Source organism: Haliotis cracherodii, unplaced genomic scaffold, assembly GCF_022045235.1.
Source record: "Haliotis cracherodii isolate W230 unplaced genomic scaffold, xgHalCrac1.p SCAF_1, whole genome shotgun sequence".
Classification (NCBI taxonomy): domain Eukaryota; kingdom Metazoa; phylum Mollusca; class Gastropoda; order Lepetellida; family Haliotidae; genus Haliotis; species Haliotis cracherodii.
Genome location: NW_027266264.1, coordinates 86,344,668 through 86,359,814, shown reverse-complemented (window position 1 = coordinate 86,359,814; position 15,147 = coordinate 86,344,668). Strand labels below are relative to the sequence as shown.

At 40.5% G+C, this 15,147-nt stretch overlaps 1 protein-coding gene across 3 annotated transcripts in view; it reads right to left on the bottom strand.

Annotated features, from left to right (window-relative positions):
• Positions 1–8,559: 8,559 nt before the first annotated feature.
• Positions 8,560–15,147, bottom strand: part of LOC139453657 (E3 SUMO-protein ligase PIAS2-like) — a 56,737-nt gene continuing 50,149 nt past the window's right edge. For 2 of the 3 annotated variants that reach the window (XM_071235139.1, XM_071235153.1), the window contains 2 exons: positions 13,650–13,693; positions 8,560–12,635 (listed from right to left, as the gene is read on the bottom strand). In XM_071235139.1, the coding sequence (XP_071091240.1) occupies positions 12,522–12,635; positions 13,650–13,693 (158 nt within the window). In that variant the 3' untranslated portion in view covers positions 8,560–12,521. The remainder of the gene's footprint in view (positions 12,636–13,649; positions 13,694–15,147) is intronic. The other variant, XM_071235145.1, reaches the window with a different exon arrangement.

Below are 15,147 nucleotides of genomic sequence, written 5' to 3'. Positions count from 1 at the left end.
CCTTGAAAGAACGTTGTAAAGAAGAACAATATCTGGTTTTGTAGCTGTAGCTGGAAATATATATAATTCTCGATACAACATCACAGTTGTCAAACTGTTTGCATGTCACGCCCAAGACCCAAGATGCAAAGAGAATATATAGACCTACTTTAGCTGATATGAGGGTATCAACACATACATGCACACCCTAATGCACACACGTGTACAAGTGTCAAATAAGAGCGAAAGTCCATTTTCATCACCAGGAGAAATCCCCACCCCAAGAGCCCATTGTGCGACACAGGTCATATCATGAGTATGTGTTCATGAAATACGGCATGTAAACACACACACACACACACACTAACACGCACGCACCTTACACACCTTACACAAGCCTCGTGTACAGAATCTGCGCAATTTGGAAGCAGCTTTGCATTGGGAATGTCCGCAGTTGTCCCTTTAGCAGATCCGACGTCCAACTGGACGAATGAGACGCAAGATGCAGCCCGTCATCCGGGCACGTGGAGGGTTTCTCGTACTGAGCCTTTGAACTGTACGGGTGTCATCTGGAGAGTAAAAAACAAATTGTATAAAAAAAACAGGCACACGAAGTCGCCGTACGAACTCTGCAGCTCCACAGCTAAAAGGGACACAGGTGCTTGTGCGTACACTATCTTGATTAAAATAAAACCTCAGATGACAATGACGGGGTGTTCTAACAGATCACATTCGTTTATCCGAGCTCATGTTGTCGGTATTTTCATGCCAGCACTTGTTTCACAAGTCATTGCCAAAATCTTGTCAATCTGTCAACAACGGTTGGGCTGATGGCCTTTATTGGTTATTTGAAATGGCAATTAATTGTGAACTCTTTCTTCAGATAAAATAAATTAGAACCTTTCTCTTAGACTAACACTTAGTCAATGAAAACATGTCTTTAAAATAATAAAATTATTTTTTTCGAAAGAACCTTTCCCTTTCTGTTGTATGGAATTAAGCAAACTAGACTTGGTTAGTTTGATCAAGACTTGCCTGGGCTTTTTGTTTTAAAAAAATACCTAAAAAATAGAAATTCCACAGTCATGATGCAGGACAATTTTTTTCTTAGCTTTTGCTATTAAAATTAAGATGTTGCGCGGATTATTTTAAAGTTCTTTTACCCAGAATAACAGTTTCCATTTATACGTTTATGTTTATGCCCGCTGTCGCATATATATCAATGTATGTCACTCCTAGTTTACTTTTCCAGAAGTGATCTATTGTTTTGTATCATTATTGCTTCCAGTAACATTACTTCTGGTGAGATTGGTGTTAAAACAGATAACATCCGTTTGTCCGGGCGGGTCGCACTTCTGTATACATTGTTCAATTTCTATGCGAGTGAGTGAGTATGGTTTTACGCCGTTTTAAGCAATATTCCAGCAATATCACGGCGGAGGACACCAGAAATGGGCTTCACATATTGTATCCATGTCGGAATTAAATCGATCCGGGTCGGCGTGACGAGCGAAAGCCTTAACCACTAGGCTACCCGACAGCCCCTGCAATTTCTATGTAGTGCACTAATGCCAAAATGGCTTAGATTGATATTGTATATAGTCAAAGCTATATACTACAGACACACACACACACACACACACACATATATATATATATATATATATATATACCGCTGATTATATGCACGTGCAACATGAAATATATATGAAATCCACCTTTAAATAAACAGAATGTGATATTTTGAAATGTTGCTCTATGTATTAGGTGTATATAGTCTTCAGATGCTACATACGAAGTCTCGAACAACTGCATGCAATCGCATCAGGTTCTATAACAACAAGACAATGCCTAAGGGCATTCATATTCATGCCACAATCCAAACTGGTTCACGGACAGTGACAAGACATTTTTCTTCTCAAAATCAACTCACGAATCACAGTACTGCCTTGAAGGAAAGTAATTGTGTGCACCACCGGCAGTATCTGTTGCGCGTGAATGTCGACAGAATCGTTATACACTCTTTACAAAAGGCAGGGGATCATGAAATATGTATGTTCATACCAAGTATTGGAACAGTGATAAATGTTGACAAGCATCCTATTCAAGGACGTTTATGTCTGTAAGACGTAACACCAAGCCACATCCTATAGTTTTGCACGTGCCTCACGCAGTTGCGCAGGGTGTCATTCCTGATTTTGACGCTGTCAAGGAAGATCGATCAATCTCCGTGGACCATTATTTCTGTCACTCGTATTGATTCTGCTTATTCTACAGTTGTGATTTACTTGATTTCATTCATTGTTTGTGTAAGAACTTAAAACGATGCCGCGTCTGCATCTGTTGGCATGCTGGAAACTGGCAGAATTCAGCGTGCAGTGACCAATACGTTCAATGCTTCACGGCCTGTGATAGGCAGACTATGGAACAGGTACCAACAAACCAAAATGTTGACGATCGACCCTGTTCAGGGCGTCCTGGGTCAACAAGAGTACTGGATCGATTGATCCGAAACCAGGCTTTACGAAATCGAGCTCAACGGCGAATCAAATTGTTGCAACCGTTCATCAGGCTACTGGAGTACGAGTCACAGGTCAGATTATCAATCGTCCACATGCAGCTCATCTCCATGCTCGACGGTCACGTGTTGTGCCGTCCCTTCCAAATCGTCATATTGCCAACAGACACCAATGGTGTACACGTCGAAACTGGGGTAATCGTCGTTGGTCACGTGTCTAGTTCCGATTCCTTTTGCACTCCCATGACAAGTGCGGTCGAAATGAACGTCAAACTGATGTCAATCAGAGACCTCTCGATTTGGCGGTGGATCGGTGATGGTGTGTGGCATTTCTATGACTGACCGAACCAAACTCCATAATGTGCAAGGAAGGGTCACTGCATGGACTGTGCTATCGGGACATCATTCTGACACCTTTTTAGCATGTCACGTTTGCAAGTGTGTGGGTCGACGTTTTGTCGCTCAGGCGGTCTATTCTCGAAGCTGTCTTAGCGCTAAGCTATCTTAAGTTCAAGACAAAAATAAGACAGGGTCTGACCTGTCGTAAACCTGTCTTAGGTATCCATCATGGCGTCCTACCTATTGCTCGGGCTTCTCGATAGAGAAAAGCAACAAACCCTAACACCTTCCAGTACGACATCGCCCGTGCTCACCGTGCACGAATCGTCGATGCTGACCACCAGCAGCATGACATCTATGGCATGCCATGGTCGGCAATGAACCCAACCTTTCCCCCCTTAAACACGTCTGGGACACGTGTGCGTCAAGGTCCAAGGTCAGGCGGAGTGAGTGAGTGAGTATTGTGCAACAAATCACCAACGATCCAGGGTATACAAAAGAAACTATGAATCCTGTTGACATTATATTTTCGTGTTGTTTCCTGCTTATTTCTTACATAATAATTTTAATAGTTGGACTCTAAATGGTGAATAAAGTTCACTTAACCGTCTGTTATTCGCCCAGAAAATATAATTAGAACGGATGATTCCACAATAAGCGGAGCAGTGAAGTGGTGGATGATTCCGACTTCCTTGTTAAGGGCTTCAATCCAAGTACTCCTTAAGAGACTCTTCAATAATTCACTGTCTGTCTTTTGGTAACTCATTCTGTCACTGAAACTATTTAGTAGTGCACACAAACATGAGGCTGCTGCCATTAAGCTTAGAACACCCTTTGGATTGCCTGGTCGTATCCGTATCAAGCCCTATGCTGGGAAATCATGACATACTGTAACGTTCAATTTGTGTAGGACAGTTTATTGTCTGTTGTTTCAAATTACCACTGACATGCATATGTTAACAGCCAATAGAGAAAGCGACAGGTTTCAACATGAGTGGGTGAGTGAGTATAGTTTTACACCGTTTTAGCAATATTCCAGCAATGTCAGGCAGAGGACACAACAAATGAGCTTCACACATTGTACCCACGGCGGGAACCGAACCAAACCGAACCGTGACGAGCGAACACTTTAACCACCAGGCTATCCGACCGCAAGGGTTTCAACATGAACAGGATGCAAATTGTCAAAATCAGTTGTATAATGTTGGTATGAAAGGGAAATTTCCTCTACGCCATGACAATGTACAGCAATATACCTCCGGGTCCCTGATGATAACTGTATCCTTACATGTGTAGTAGGTTCTCATATCCTGAACAAACAGAGCATGGTGCAGCCAGTGAATGCCTGAATAATGACAATGATTACCAATTTCACCGCTTTGTCGACTCCTGTGCTTTACGTGTTCATTAATGGTTGTGGTTCGTAGAGGATATTAATAATGATTATTTTTGAAATACAGAAGCTCACACCCCATCATTGCCCCCTCTTGTCCTTTAAATTGATCAAGAGTAATAATGGGCATGCTTAAAGGCATTATTACATGTGACCCTTCTATACCTAGCTGTGACCCATGAACATCCAGGGTAGAGAATAGGTCTTCATCAACCCATTCTTGCCCTAAAAAGCAAGTGCTTGGCGAATAAGGGAATCGCTGACTTGGTTGAAGCATGTCATCATATTCCAATTGTGTCGATCGATGCTCATGATGTCAATCACGAGATTGTTAGGTCCAGACTCGATTATTTACAGACAGCATCATATAGCTGTAATATTGCTGAGTGCGGTGCTAAACAAAAAAGAACCAAACAAACAAACAAGCCATATACTTCTGTTTCTGACACTGAACTGAGGGTCTTGTTGCTAACTATAGTTAAATACTGAAAGCAGAGCTGTACATATTTGGCAGTGTTTTATCTTGATCTGCTAAATACCTGCTGACTGGGAACTACTTCTAACAACATTGCCCACCCATCTCGCCCGGAGAACACCAAGAATCGGCTGTTTGAAGCCACAGTTGAGCCCATAAATTTGCATAATCGGCAAACATGTCAATCGACTGGCTGCTGGGCAACAGAAGCATTATGTTGAGCATTTAAGGAAGAAATGTAGTTTTGTAACTGAAAAACCCGCACTTCCTCTTCCTTGTTGTGTTTCCCATAAAGTGAGAATAGAGCCACAAAGGCTTTGTAGGTCACTTGAAAGTTTGTGGAAATACTAAACCTTTAAATTTGATGTCACACAAGGGAAAACAAAGCTAAGTAGAAAGCAGACCTCACAACAAATGCCCACACTGCATGGACACTACACATCAATACGTGTGTGAGTGTTCACCACTTTGAACAATATTCCAGTAACACATCCATAACATGAATAACACATCCATACATGAATAAGAGTAGCACAGTTTAAAGTTGCACTGTTGCCATGGTTGCAAGAGGTATTTGAAGTTCAAATGTTTCAGTCTTGCCAAATATCACAATACACAAAATGTAAGACATTGCTGTAATTGTAGGGTTGGTTTGGTTTGTTGTTTAACGCTGCTGTCACCAATATTCCAGCTATATGACGGTGATCTGTAAATAATCGAGTCTGGACCAGACAATCCAGTGATCATCATGAGCATCGATCCATGCAACTGGGATACGATGACATGCATCAACCAAGTCAGCGAGTCTGACCCCCGATCCCGTTAGTCGCCTCTTATGACAAGCATAGCTGCCTTTCACAGCAAGCATGGGTTGCTGAAGACCCCGGATCTCTTGTAATTGTAAGGTTATGGCTACCCTGGCATTGATGTTTAAAATCTAATAAAAGTTCTGTGAGCCCTTTTAAATAGGCCATATTTGCGATTATCTGTGTTCTATGTTGCCTTGTGGTGTCCGTGCAGAACCTAAGAACATTAAAGTTTCTTCAATATTTGTTTAACTCTGAACTCAGCAATATACCAATCATAAGACAGCAGCCTGTAAAACTTCAACACATAGCTGATGCAAAAAACATCTGAACAGAGCAAGCGCTACTTTCAATTTATTGACGGTCACACAGCTAAGATACAACTCTGTACCAAACGATATCTTGAATAGAGAATAAGAGAAAGATGTACAACCCTTTTCCAGAAGACTATGGCCCAGTTGTCTGAGGTGCTGCGATTTGCTGTGCAGAGTTGAGTCCCTTGGGCACACCAGAAACCTATGATTGTGGGTTCAAATCCTGGTTCACCCCGATTATGTTTCTAAGTTTGTCAGCACCATACCCGTGCTCATGGTTTTCACCAAAGAGGTAAACGTGTGAGACCTGCATCACTTTGGGCTTTCCTCCCACATTAAGCTGACATGCCGTGATATGACTATTATTACATCCACTCACTCACAGCATGACCAGCATTGGATGCTGGGGACCCATAGTCAAACCCCAGGAATCTCCATGGTGTTTGTTTCCTCTATAAGAAGGTCCGACAGCCATTGCATCTTAAGTCACATCATAAGCCTCAACTAATATTAACCTTAAAAGACAAATGAAAAAAAAATGATAAGCAAACATCTGCAGCTAGTTAATCCGTTAATTGTGTCTACTTTGTAATGTTCAATACCTGGAACAGCCTAGAACGAAAGCTGCAACAATCACAACAACAATAAACATTTTTACATAATTGTTTATTTGCATGAATAGTTTTCAGTTATCAAGTTTCTTTACATCTATTCGAAGAGAATGAACATTTTGAATGACAGGACATGAGTGGGACGACCATCAACAAGTCAACCCATCTCACGTGTAGGTCTGTCGTGCAGATTTACTTCCAAATCAGCTGTCTTACCCGCTTTCAAACAAGAGTGGAGTACCACTACCCATAAACCATGTCAGTTGTTCTTCCATACTCCCGGCATCTATAACTGAGCATGACACAACATGTTATACATCTCGCAGAGCAGAACGACCTTTAACTCTTTTGTCATGATTTTTGTGATGAATTAACATATATCAACATTTATACAATGGAGGTCTCAGTTACTGCCACACCATTTTGTTGGTAACCACATTTCTTGCAAAATAAAACAATATAATATTTGGCAAGAGTAGTTTGATAAGGATTCTTTGATTCAAAGCTATCTATTATCATTACATATTTTCTTCATTACAAAACATAGATATTTACAACAATGAAATTTGTACAGAAAAAATACACAAAAACATGACGAAATAAAATGAATGAAAAAAAAAAAAACACACAGAGGGTAAAGAATGTTTTTCAAATAAGGAAATTGCTGCCAGACCCGATATAGCCACAAAACACGGAAATGGTATGGCATTAGAACTGATATTCAATTAATTTACATTTTACATTCAATTCAATAAAATCTTGCAACAAATGACATCTATATACATTCAGTAACAATATACATAAATATCAACCCGTATCATGTTAAATTTGACTATCAATAAAATTCTTTCATCCACAAATGTATGCAGATGCAGTTTTCAAAGAAAAAAACTATGTATACAGACTCCCCTTCCTTGGGGGTCTTACTCATTGGTACGCTAGTGCCACAGTATGCTGAGTGACGTACCTGGCAGAAAGTCTGCAATATCAACTGTAAAACTTAACATATCACAGAACAGTAGGGTCAATGATGAAATGAAATATTGACATTTTGCAAGCAATTGAAACGTTTGTAGGATGTTTCCTGTAGACTAGTTGGAAATAAAAATGGCTAATAATCTATCTTTCCGTGTTGCTGAGCTTCCACCCTTCCTATGTGTTTCACATCAGTTCAATCACCAACTGTAGGTATATTAAAAACAATCACACTGACTTTACCCCGACTACTAAAGGCAGGATGGACATGCATTTCAACTTCCTTCCTTCAAAGCAACATTCAGGTCAGATGTACCCCACAGTTGATATCCACAAGCCAGCCCTATCTTCACTAATACTACGGCTTTTGAATGTCACTTAAATATATTTCATACAGATTTGACAAATAAGAAAAAGACATTCACAGATGTATTACAAGAAGTCTCCCAACATAAACCCAAACTCGGTCCAACACTGAAAGTATATTTGAAGACAGCAACTCCATCAGCACTTTTGAATAATGACTACTCAGATTTCTTTCTCTTTGAATAGAATGTGACAACATATTTTCCTTGCTACATAATGCCATGGTACAACTGGATTTCACGACTTCAGATGTGTCCACACACCCCCAGCATCCATTCCCCCACTATCTGGGGAAGGTAAAGTACACTCTGACAGGCCACTTTTCTGAATGTTTAGTCAAGTCATCTTAGTGGGAAATTCAAGTCTTAAGAAGCTAACCTTCATTCTTCTCTAAAACCATAGAGCTTTCACTGTTCACAGATAGTACTCCAACACCATGATATTGGCTGTTACCTGTTCAGGTGTATGAGAATGTCTGTTACCTGTACTGAGGGTTTGAGCATGGTATCAAATTGTCCAAAGTACTACTTTAGTTGGGTTGAGTTAACAGAGAAACCATCAGCTCAGTTCTAGGGTGTACAAGACCAATGACTCACATCTGAACAACAACTGGATATGCCAAAGCTTGGTACTTGACTCTCATCTGAACAGCTGGACAAGCCAAAGCTAGGTACCTGACTCACATCTGAACTACAGCTGGATATGCCAAAGCTTGATACTTGACTCGCATCTGAATAACAGCTGGACAAGCAGAAGCTAGGAACCTGACTCACATCTGAACAACAGCTGGATATGCCAAAGCTTGGTACTTGACTCACATCTGAATAACAGCTGGACAAGCCGAAGCTAGGTACCTGACTCACATCTGAACAACAGCTGGATATGCCAAAGCTTGGTACTTGACTCACATCTGAAAAACTGGACAAGCCAAAGCATGGTACCTGACTCACATCTGAACAACAGCTTGACAAGCCAAAGCATGGTGCTTGACTAACATCTGAACAACTGCTGGACTAGCCAAAGCATGGTTCCTGACTCACATCTGAACAACAGCTTGACAAGCCAAAGCATGGTGCTTGACTAACATCTGAACAACTGCTGGACTAGTTAAAGCATGGTTTGTTTGTTTCTTCTTTAATGCCACACTCAGCAATATTCCAGTTATATGACTGTGGTCTGTAAATAATCGAGTCTGGACCAGACAATCCAGTGATTGATATCATGAGCATCGATCCACGCAATTGGGATACGATGACAAGCATCAACCAAGCATGGTAACTGACTCACATCTAAACAGCTGGACAAGCCAGAGTGTGGTACCTGACTCACATCTGGACAAGCCAAAGCATGGTACCTGACTGAACAAGCCAGATCATAGTACCTGACTCACATCTGAACAGCTGGACATGCCAAAGCATGGTACCTGACTCACATCTGAACAGCTGGACAAGCCAGAGCATGGTACCTGACTCACATCTGAACAGCTGGACAAGCCAGAGCATGGTACCTGACTCACATCCGAACAGCTGGACAAGCCAGCGCATGGTACCTGACTCACATCTGAACATCTGAAGAAGCCAGAGCATGGTACCTGACTCACATCCGAAGGGCTTGACAAGCCAGAGCATGGTACCTGACTCACATCTGAACAGCTGGAAAAGCCTAAGGAAGGCACCGGACTCACATCTGAACAGCTGGAAAAGCCAAAGTATGGTACCTGACTCACATCTGGACAAGCCAGGGCATGGTACCTGACTCACATCTGGACAAGCCAGAGCATGGTACTCGACTCACATCTGAACAACTTGACAAGCCAAGGCATTATACTTGCCTCTTCAACTCACATCTGAAGAAATGCTTCACAGCATCAGTTTACTAGCATATAGGCCCAGCTGGAATGCTTACAATACAAACCTTGGACACACACAAAAACAATAAATACATGATGATATACAAATCTTAAACATAGACCCGTTTCATTCATGAAAACAACAACAAATGAAATGTGTGATGTATTTCCATGTACATTATGGTTTAAACAGGGTATTCATGAGAGCACCATTTATTGTTTCTCTGGTAAAGACACTCCCAATTCCCCAAAATATTTTGAAATGATGACATCTTATCCTGTTACTAGACTAAATATGATTTTTTTTTCCACCTCACTTAAGTTATTTTGGCAATTTTATTCAAACCAAGAGTGAAAGTTACACATCATACAACTCTTACTCAAAATATTCCTTGGGAAATATTGTCCAGAAAACAGCTGATATAGCCCCACGAGACAAAGTCCTGTCATTATGCACCCTGATATGTTTGTTTGTACCAGAGGGATGTCGGAGAGCTACACATCCATGTTGAAGTGGATGCTACTGCCATACTACCATAAGTTTACCTTATTTCATGTGAAGACCTCTGATTGGTTGGTTTTTGTTAGCTTTTCCAGAAAGCAATCTGATTGGTTAGAAGCACCCCACTGTATAATGGTATAAAAGTGTGTCCATTTGGTACCCAGGATGGAGATGATTGAACCAAGCTCAGTATATACAACTACATACAAGCAATCTCATTAAAATCAGATCTTAGTTCTGGCTACCGCTAAACAAAGATCTGAGGACATCCCCATACTGGTCACGTCAGACCGACCTTTCGCGAACTTTGACCGACATTAGCCAGTCAGAAGGCAGCTTTCTCGTGCTTTACGGCACTAATTTCAAATTGGCGACTACGCTTCGAAACATATTTTGACAAATTCTCGATTAAACATTTGAAACCTGAACAAATGAACATTCTGGAATGGCTAATAGACTTAGAGTTAAAGTTTTCGACGTATCATGATTAGAAATCACATTCCGACTGTCACTTTCATGATCTGGTAAGAGAAGCTCTGATTGGTCAGACAAAAAAGGTAATGGGATGTTCTCAGATCTTTGTTTTGCGGTAGAGAGAACTAAGATCTGATTTAAATGACACTGACATACAAGACATCAGGGAATATACAGGGCATGAACAGCAATGTTGGTAGTTGTGTGACGGACACTGGACATCTGGGTAAATCTGTAGACAAATTCAAATGTATGGGAGTCACTGAATATACCACTCAACATTAGAGATGTGAACATATCTCAGGCTGAGGGCAACAGCTTATGTTACTTCAAATGAAGCTTCAAATGTGTTATTTTAACTTGAAATGAGCCTACAAATGTGTTATTTCACCTTCCACTGAGGCTGAAAATGTGTTATTGAAATATAAAATGAGCCTGCAAGTGTGCTAATGTAACTTGAAATGAGGCTTCAAACCTGTTATGACAATTTGAAATGAGGCTTCAAACGTGTTATGTCAATTTGAAATGGGGCTTCAAACGTGTTATGTCAATTTGAAATGGGGCTTCAAACCTGTTATGACAATTTGAAATGAGGCTTCAAACGTGTTAAGTCAATTTGAAATGGGGCTTCAAACGTGTTATGTCAATTTGAAATGGGGCTTCAAACCTGTTATGACAATTTGAAATGGGGCTGCATAAAACGGTTGGTTGTGAGTATTGACATACAAGGTGACACAATCTCCTTAAAGAACTAGCTTTGAGTGAAAATATATTTTGATAGTCCTATAAGTAAAGTATGGAAGAAGTTTCTACCTTTAAAATAGCTACTTGGATGGTATTCTACAACACTACAGGTGAGACAAGGCATTACCACCATGTAATGGTTACCAATGAGTCAAGACTGGTGTACGAATGAGAGAATGTACATTGTAAGTCACATGCTGCATTGTCAAGTCACTGACAGTGTCAAGAAAGTTGACACACAGCAAGTCACATGACACATGGTCATGTCAATTCATCTGTATTTGTATTTAGGTGTAGAAATAACAAGCATAGAAATATACAAAGACTCTGTCATCCCAAAAAATAAACACAAACTATGTACAGAATTATACACAAATTGACAATAAGATTGTAGTGAGTTGACCCTGTTTAGTTCACAGATTATGTCGGACATCAAGGAGAGGATGCACCAGAGGATGCGCGAGGTGATGAGGCTACACAGCATGATCTAACACTTGTGTTCCTCACTGCAGTCGACGTACTAAACACATGCAGACAAACAGTCCTCTGTGACCAGCTCTCAAACTTTGGCACAGGCTTTGACCATATTGTATACGAGAGACAACCAACAGGTGACTGACCTCACCGACACTGTCATGCCCCCAGGGTGTTCCGAAGATGGACAGTCACATTATTCTGATCAACAGGCAAATGGTCTTTGTTTCAAGTGTACTTGTATCTCATTGAAACTATTGTGAACTGCCCATATAACAGTTCAGGCACTATCTGTCACGTGATCAGCACAATCAGAAAATTCCACAACTACTGCTTCCACGATTGTGGTGTTCCATCTTCTTGTACCATCCATCCGAACCTACAATAAATAATCCTACATCCTCTCTCGTGACTAGATGAGCTTCACCCCGATGGACGAGACCTCCTACTTCAATGGAAAATGGTGAAAACTGCCAATACATTATTACACATGCAGTTTCCTCTGTGAAATCCTCTACTGGATAATGCAAAACTACGTTTTTGAATCCCTGAAAATGTTTTGGCCCAGGAAATACTTGAACTTATTGAGCCAATTGTCAGTGCTGACAGCATCATGCACGCAGATCCCTTCTGTTCATATGGATTTCAGTCACTCATCATTTGCACTTCATCTGCTGAAACTCTCCCCATGACTTTTGCATGTCAGTCTAATGATATCACATCACTATACAGGTTAAAAGTATGCTGTGAGGAGCTTGTGGAAGATGGTGGCCGGAAGTTGAGCATTGACGTTGACTGAGAGAGAAAATCAGGAATCTGAAATAAACAAACAAAATGTATCAACACATTAATTTGAAATAATATACATAAATGACTTAATTCATTCAAGATTATATTTCAAAATTCTCCACATATACTAGTTTACAGGTGAAAGGGCGAGGAGTTGGGCTTTGATCAGTACTTCAGATGTTTAACAATGTTGCAGTTGAATGTGGGATGACTGATCACTGACATCTACTCCTTCAGCGGATGAGCACAAGAATGCTGCTGACAGACCAAGGCAATGTTGGCAAAGATTCAATTCAAACCAATGATGAGCAGATCCTTCTTGTGTAAGGGATACAACTCTGCACAGTGAATTGTGGTATCTTGTCCATCAACCCACTCATGCCTCTTTGATTGAGGTGACCTTTCGCAGATGTCAATGCAGTGTGTCAAAGAATGGTAGAAGCACGAAATAGTCACATAGTCATATCACTCTCATGTCAAACTTGCATTTCTAATGCCTTTTGTAATTGTCTTACAGGACTTGAGAACTGGTGTTTCCAAAATACAAGGGTCAAATCAAGTGTTTGAGGGTTCTATGGTCCTTAATCTAAGGTATTGGAATCTGGGTCCTAATCTTTAACTTTAAATATTAGGGTTGTACCATTTGTTTGTTGTTCAATGCCACTCAGCAATATTCCAGCTTTATGACAGCGGGCAATAAATAAATGAGTCCAGACCAGACAATCCAGTGATCGATACAGTGAGCAACGATGACACATGCAATCAACCAAGTCACTGAATCTGACTACGCGATCCATTTGGTTGCCTCCTACACCAGCAGGGTTCCTTGGGGCCTATTCTAACCCGGAATCACGGAATGACAAATACCGGGTCCTGTGGTATTTGAATATACAGAGCCCTAATCTTTAACTTTTAACATTAGGGATGTGACAAGGAGCCCGCGACTTTTATGCTACATTTTGAACACTTCCTATCCATGCATGTAACCACATCACGTGTGACAAGATCAGTGAACAGAAGCGGGAGAAGGGTCATACTTACGCCTACCTCATCATCTGACGCTAGGATCGGCAACAGGTCATCATCTGGTACAAAACAACACTCCATTAAGGACACAATAAATAATCTTCAACTCCTTTGTGAGTATACAAAACGAATAAACAATTTGAACATATAGCAAGTACAGGAAATAATCTTTGTCCTCACAACAAGACCCCTACAGCTGCCATCCAAAAGTGAGTGGGTACACCGCTTTTAGCAATACTCCAGCAATATCACAGTGGGGGACACCAGAAATGGGCTTCACACATTGTACCCATGTGGGGAATCGAACCTGGGTCTTCAGTGTGACGAGCGACTGCACTAACCACTTGGCTACCTCACTGCCCCTGCAGCCAATAGGGTCTCCAAAGCAGAAACTAATGAAAACTTACAACTGGATGAGAATGATACACTGCAAATGATACCAGGGTAATAGAGAGCGATGGAAAGGAGTGATTTCACTTGACATCCTGTTGGTATCGAGGGTTACTTGTCTCTTTCTCATTTTGTTAACTTTGTCTCCATAAATTAATACTCCAATATTTGCACTGTTGGGTGTCCCCTTATTTTTCGCTAACAGTAAAATTTCTCATACACTAAAACACATTCAATGTTTCTTGGACTATATAGTATACAAGGATAAAACAAACTGAAGCATTGATCAACTCATGCTGTTAGTTCAGATGAACAAGGCGTTCATCAGTATCAATGTTTTGTTTATGTTGTTAATGAATGAAGCAGAAACATCTCCCCCGAGGGGATCAAGGATGAAACGGACGAACAGAACACAACCCATCCACAAACCCCAACAAAGTAGACTGACATCATTCACAATGATTTAGACTGGACTAACTTGAGAGGCATTTAGAATTTTCAGAAAGGGCCCTTGAACTCATTTGTCAGAATTTCCAACTGCTCAGGTAGATCAACTATTTTCTTGTTTCAAAGATACTTCTGTGGCAATTTGAGGGGCAAACAAAATAAAATGCTGTTATTGTTGATTTAAGGTCAATCAAAAAAGAAGAAGTGAGCATCCAGGATGTTATTGCACAAGTGTGTAATTTCTGTGTTAGTTGTTCTAATTTCCTAACACAAAATCTTCAAATTCTAGAAAACGTTGATATGAGTATATGGAACAGAATTTCAGAATAGTCCTTCCTCTTGAGGTGTACTCTCTAAACACAAGATAAAACTAGTCCAGAACTGGTCCAGCACAAAGGAGACTAAATGTCTGTATTTCCATGCTCTGGTAATATTATTATCATGATTATTGATAGGAGCCACATATATTATTTGAATAATACTAAATAACTTCCTACTTCATGTCAGTTCGGAACGGGAAAGTGGATAGATTGTGTCCTGAGGCCACAACAGTCAACAACAAAGAAACAAGAATCATATCAGCAGTTCAACATTAACAGAACCATTTCAAGCTCACTTGGACACTTCCAAAATTAGGTTCTTTTGCCAAACAGCAGTTTTTTCTTTTGTTTTCTCA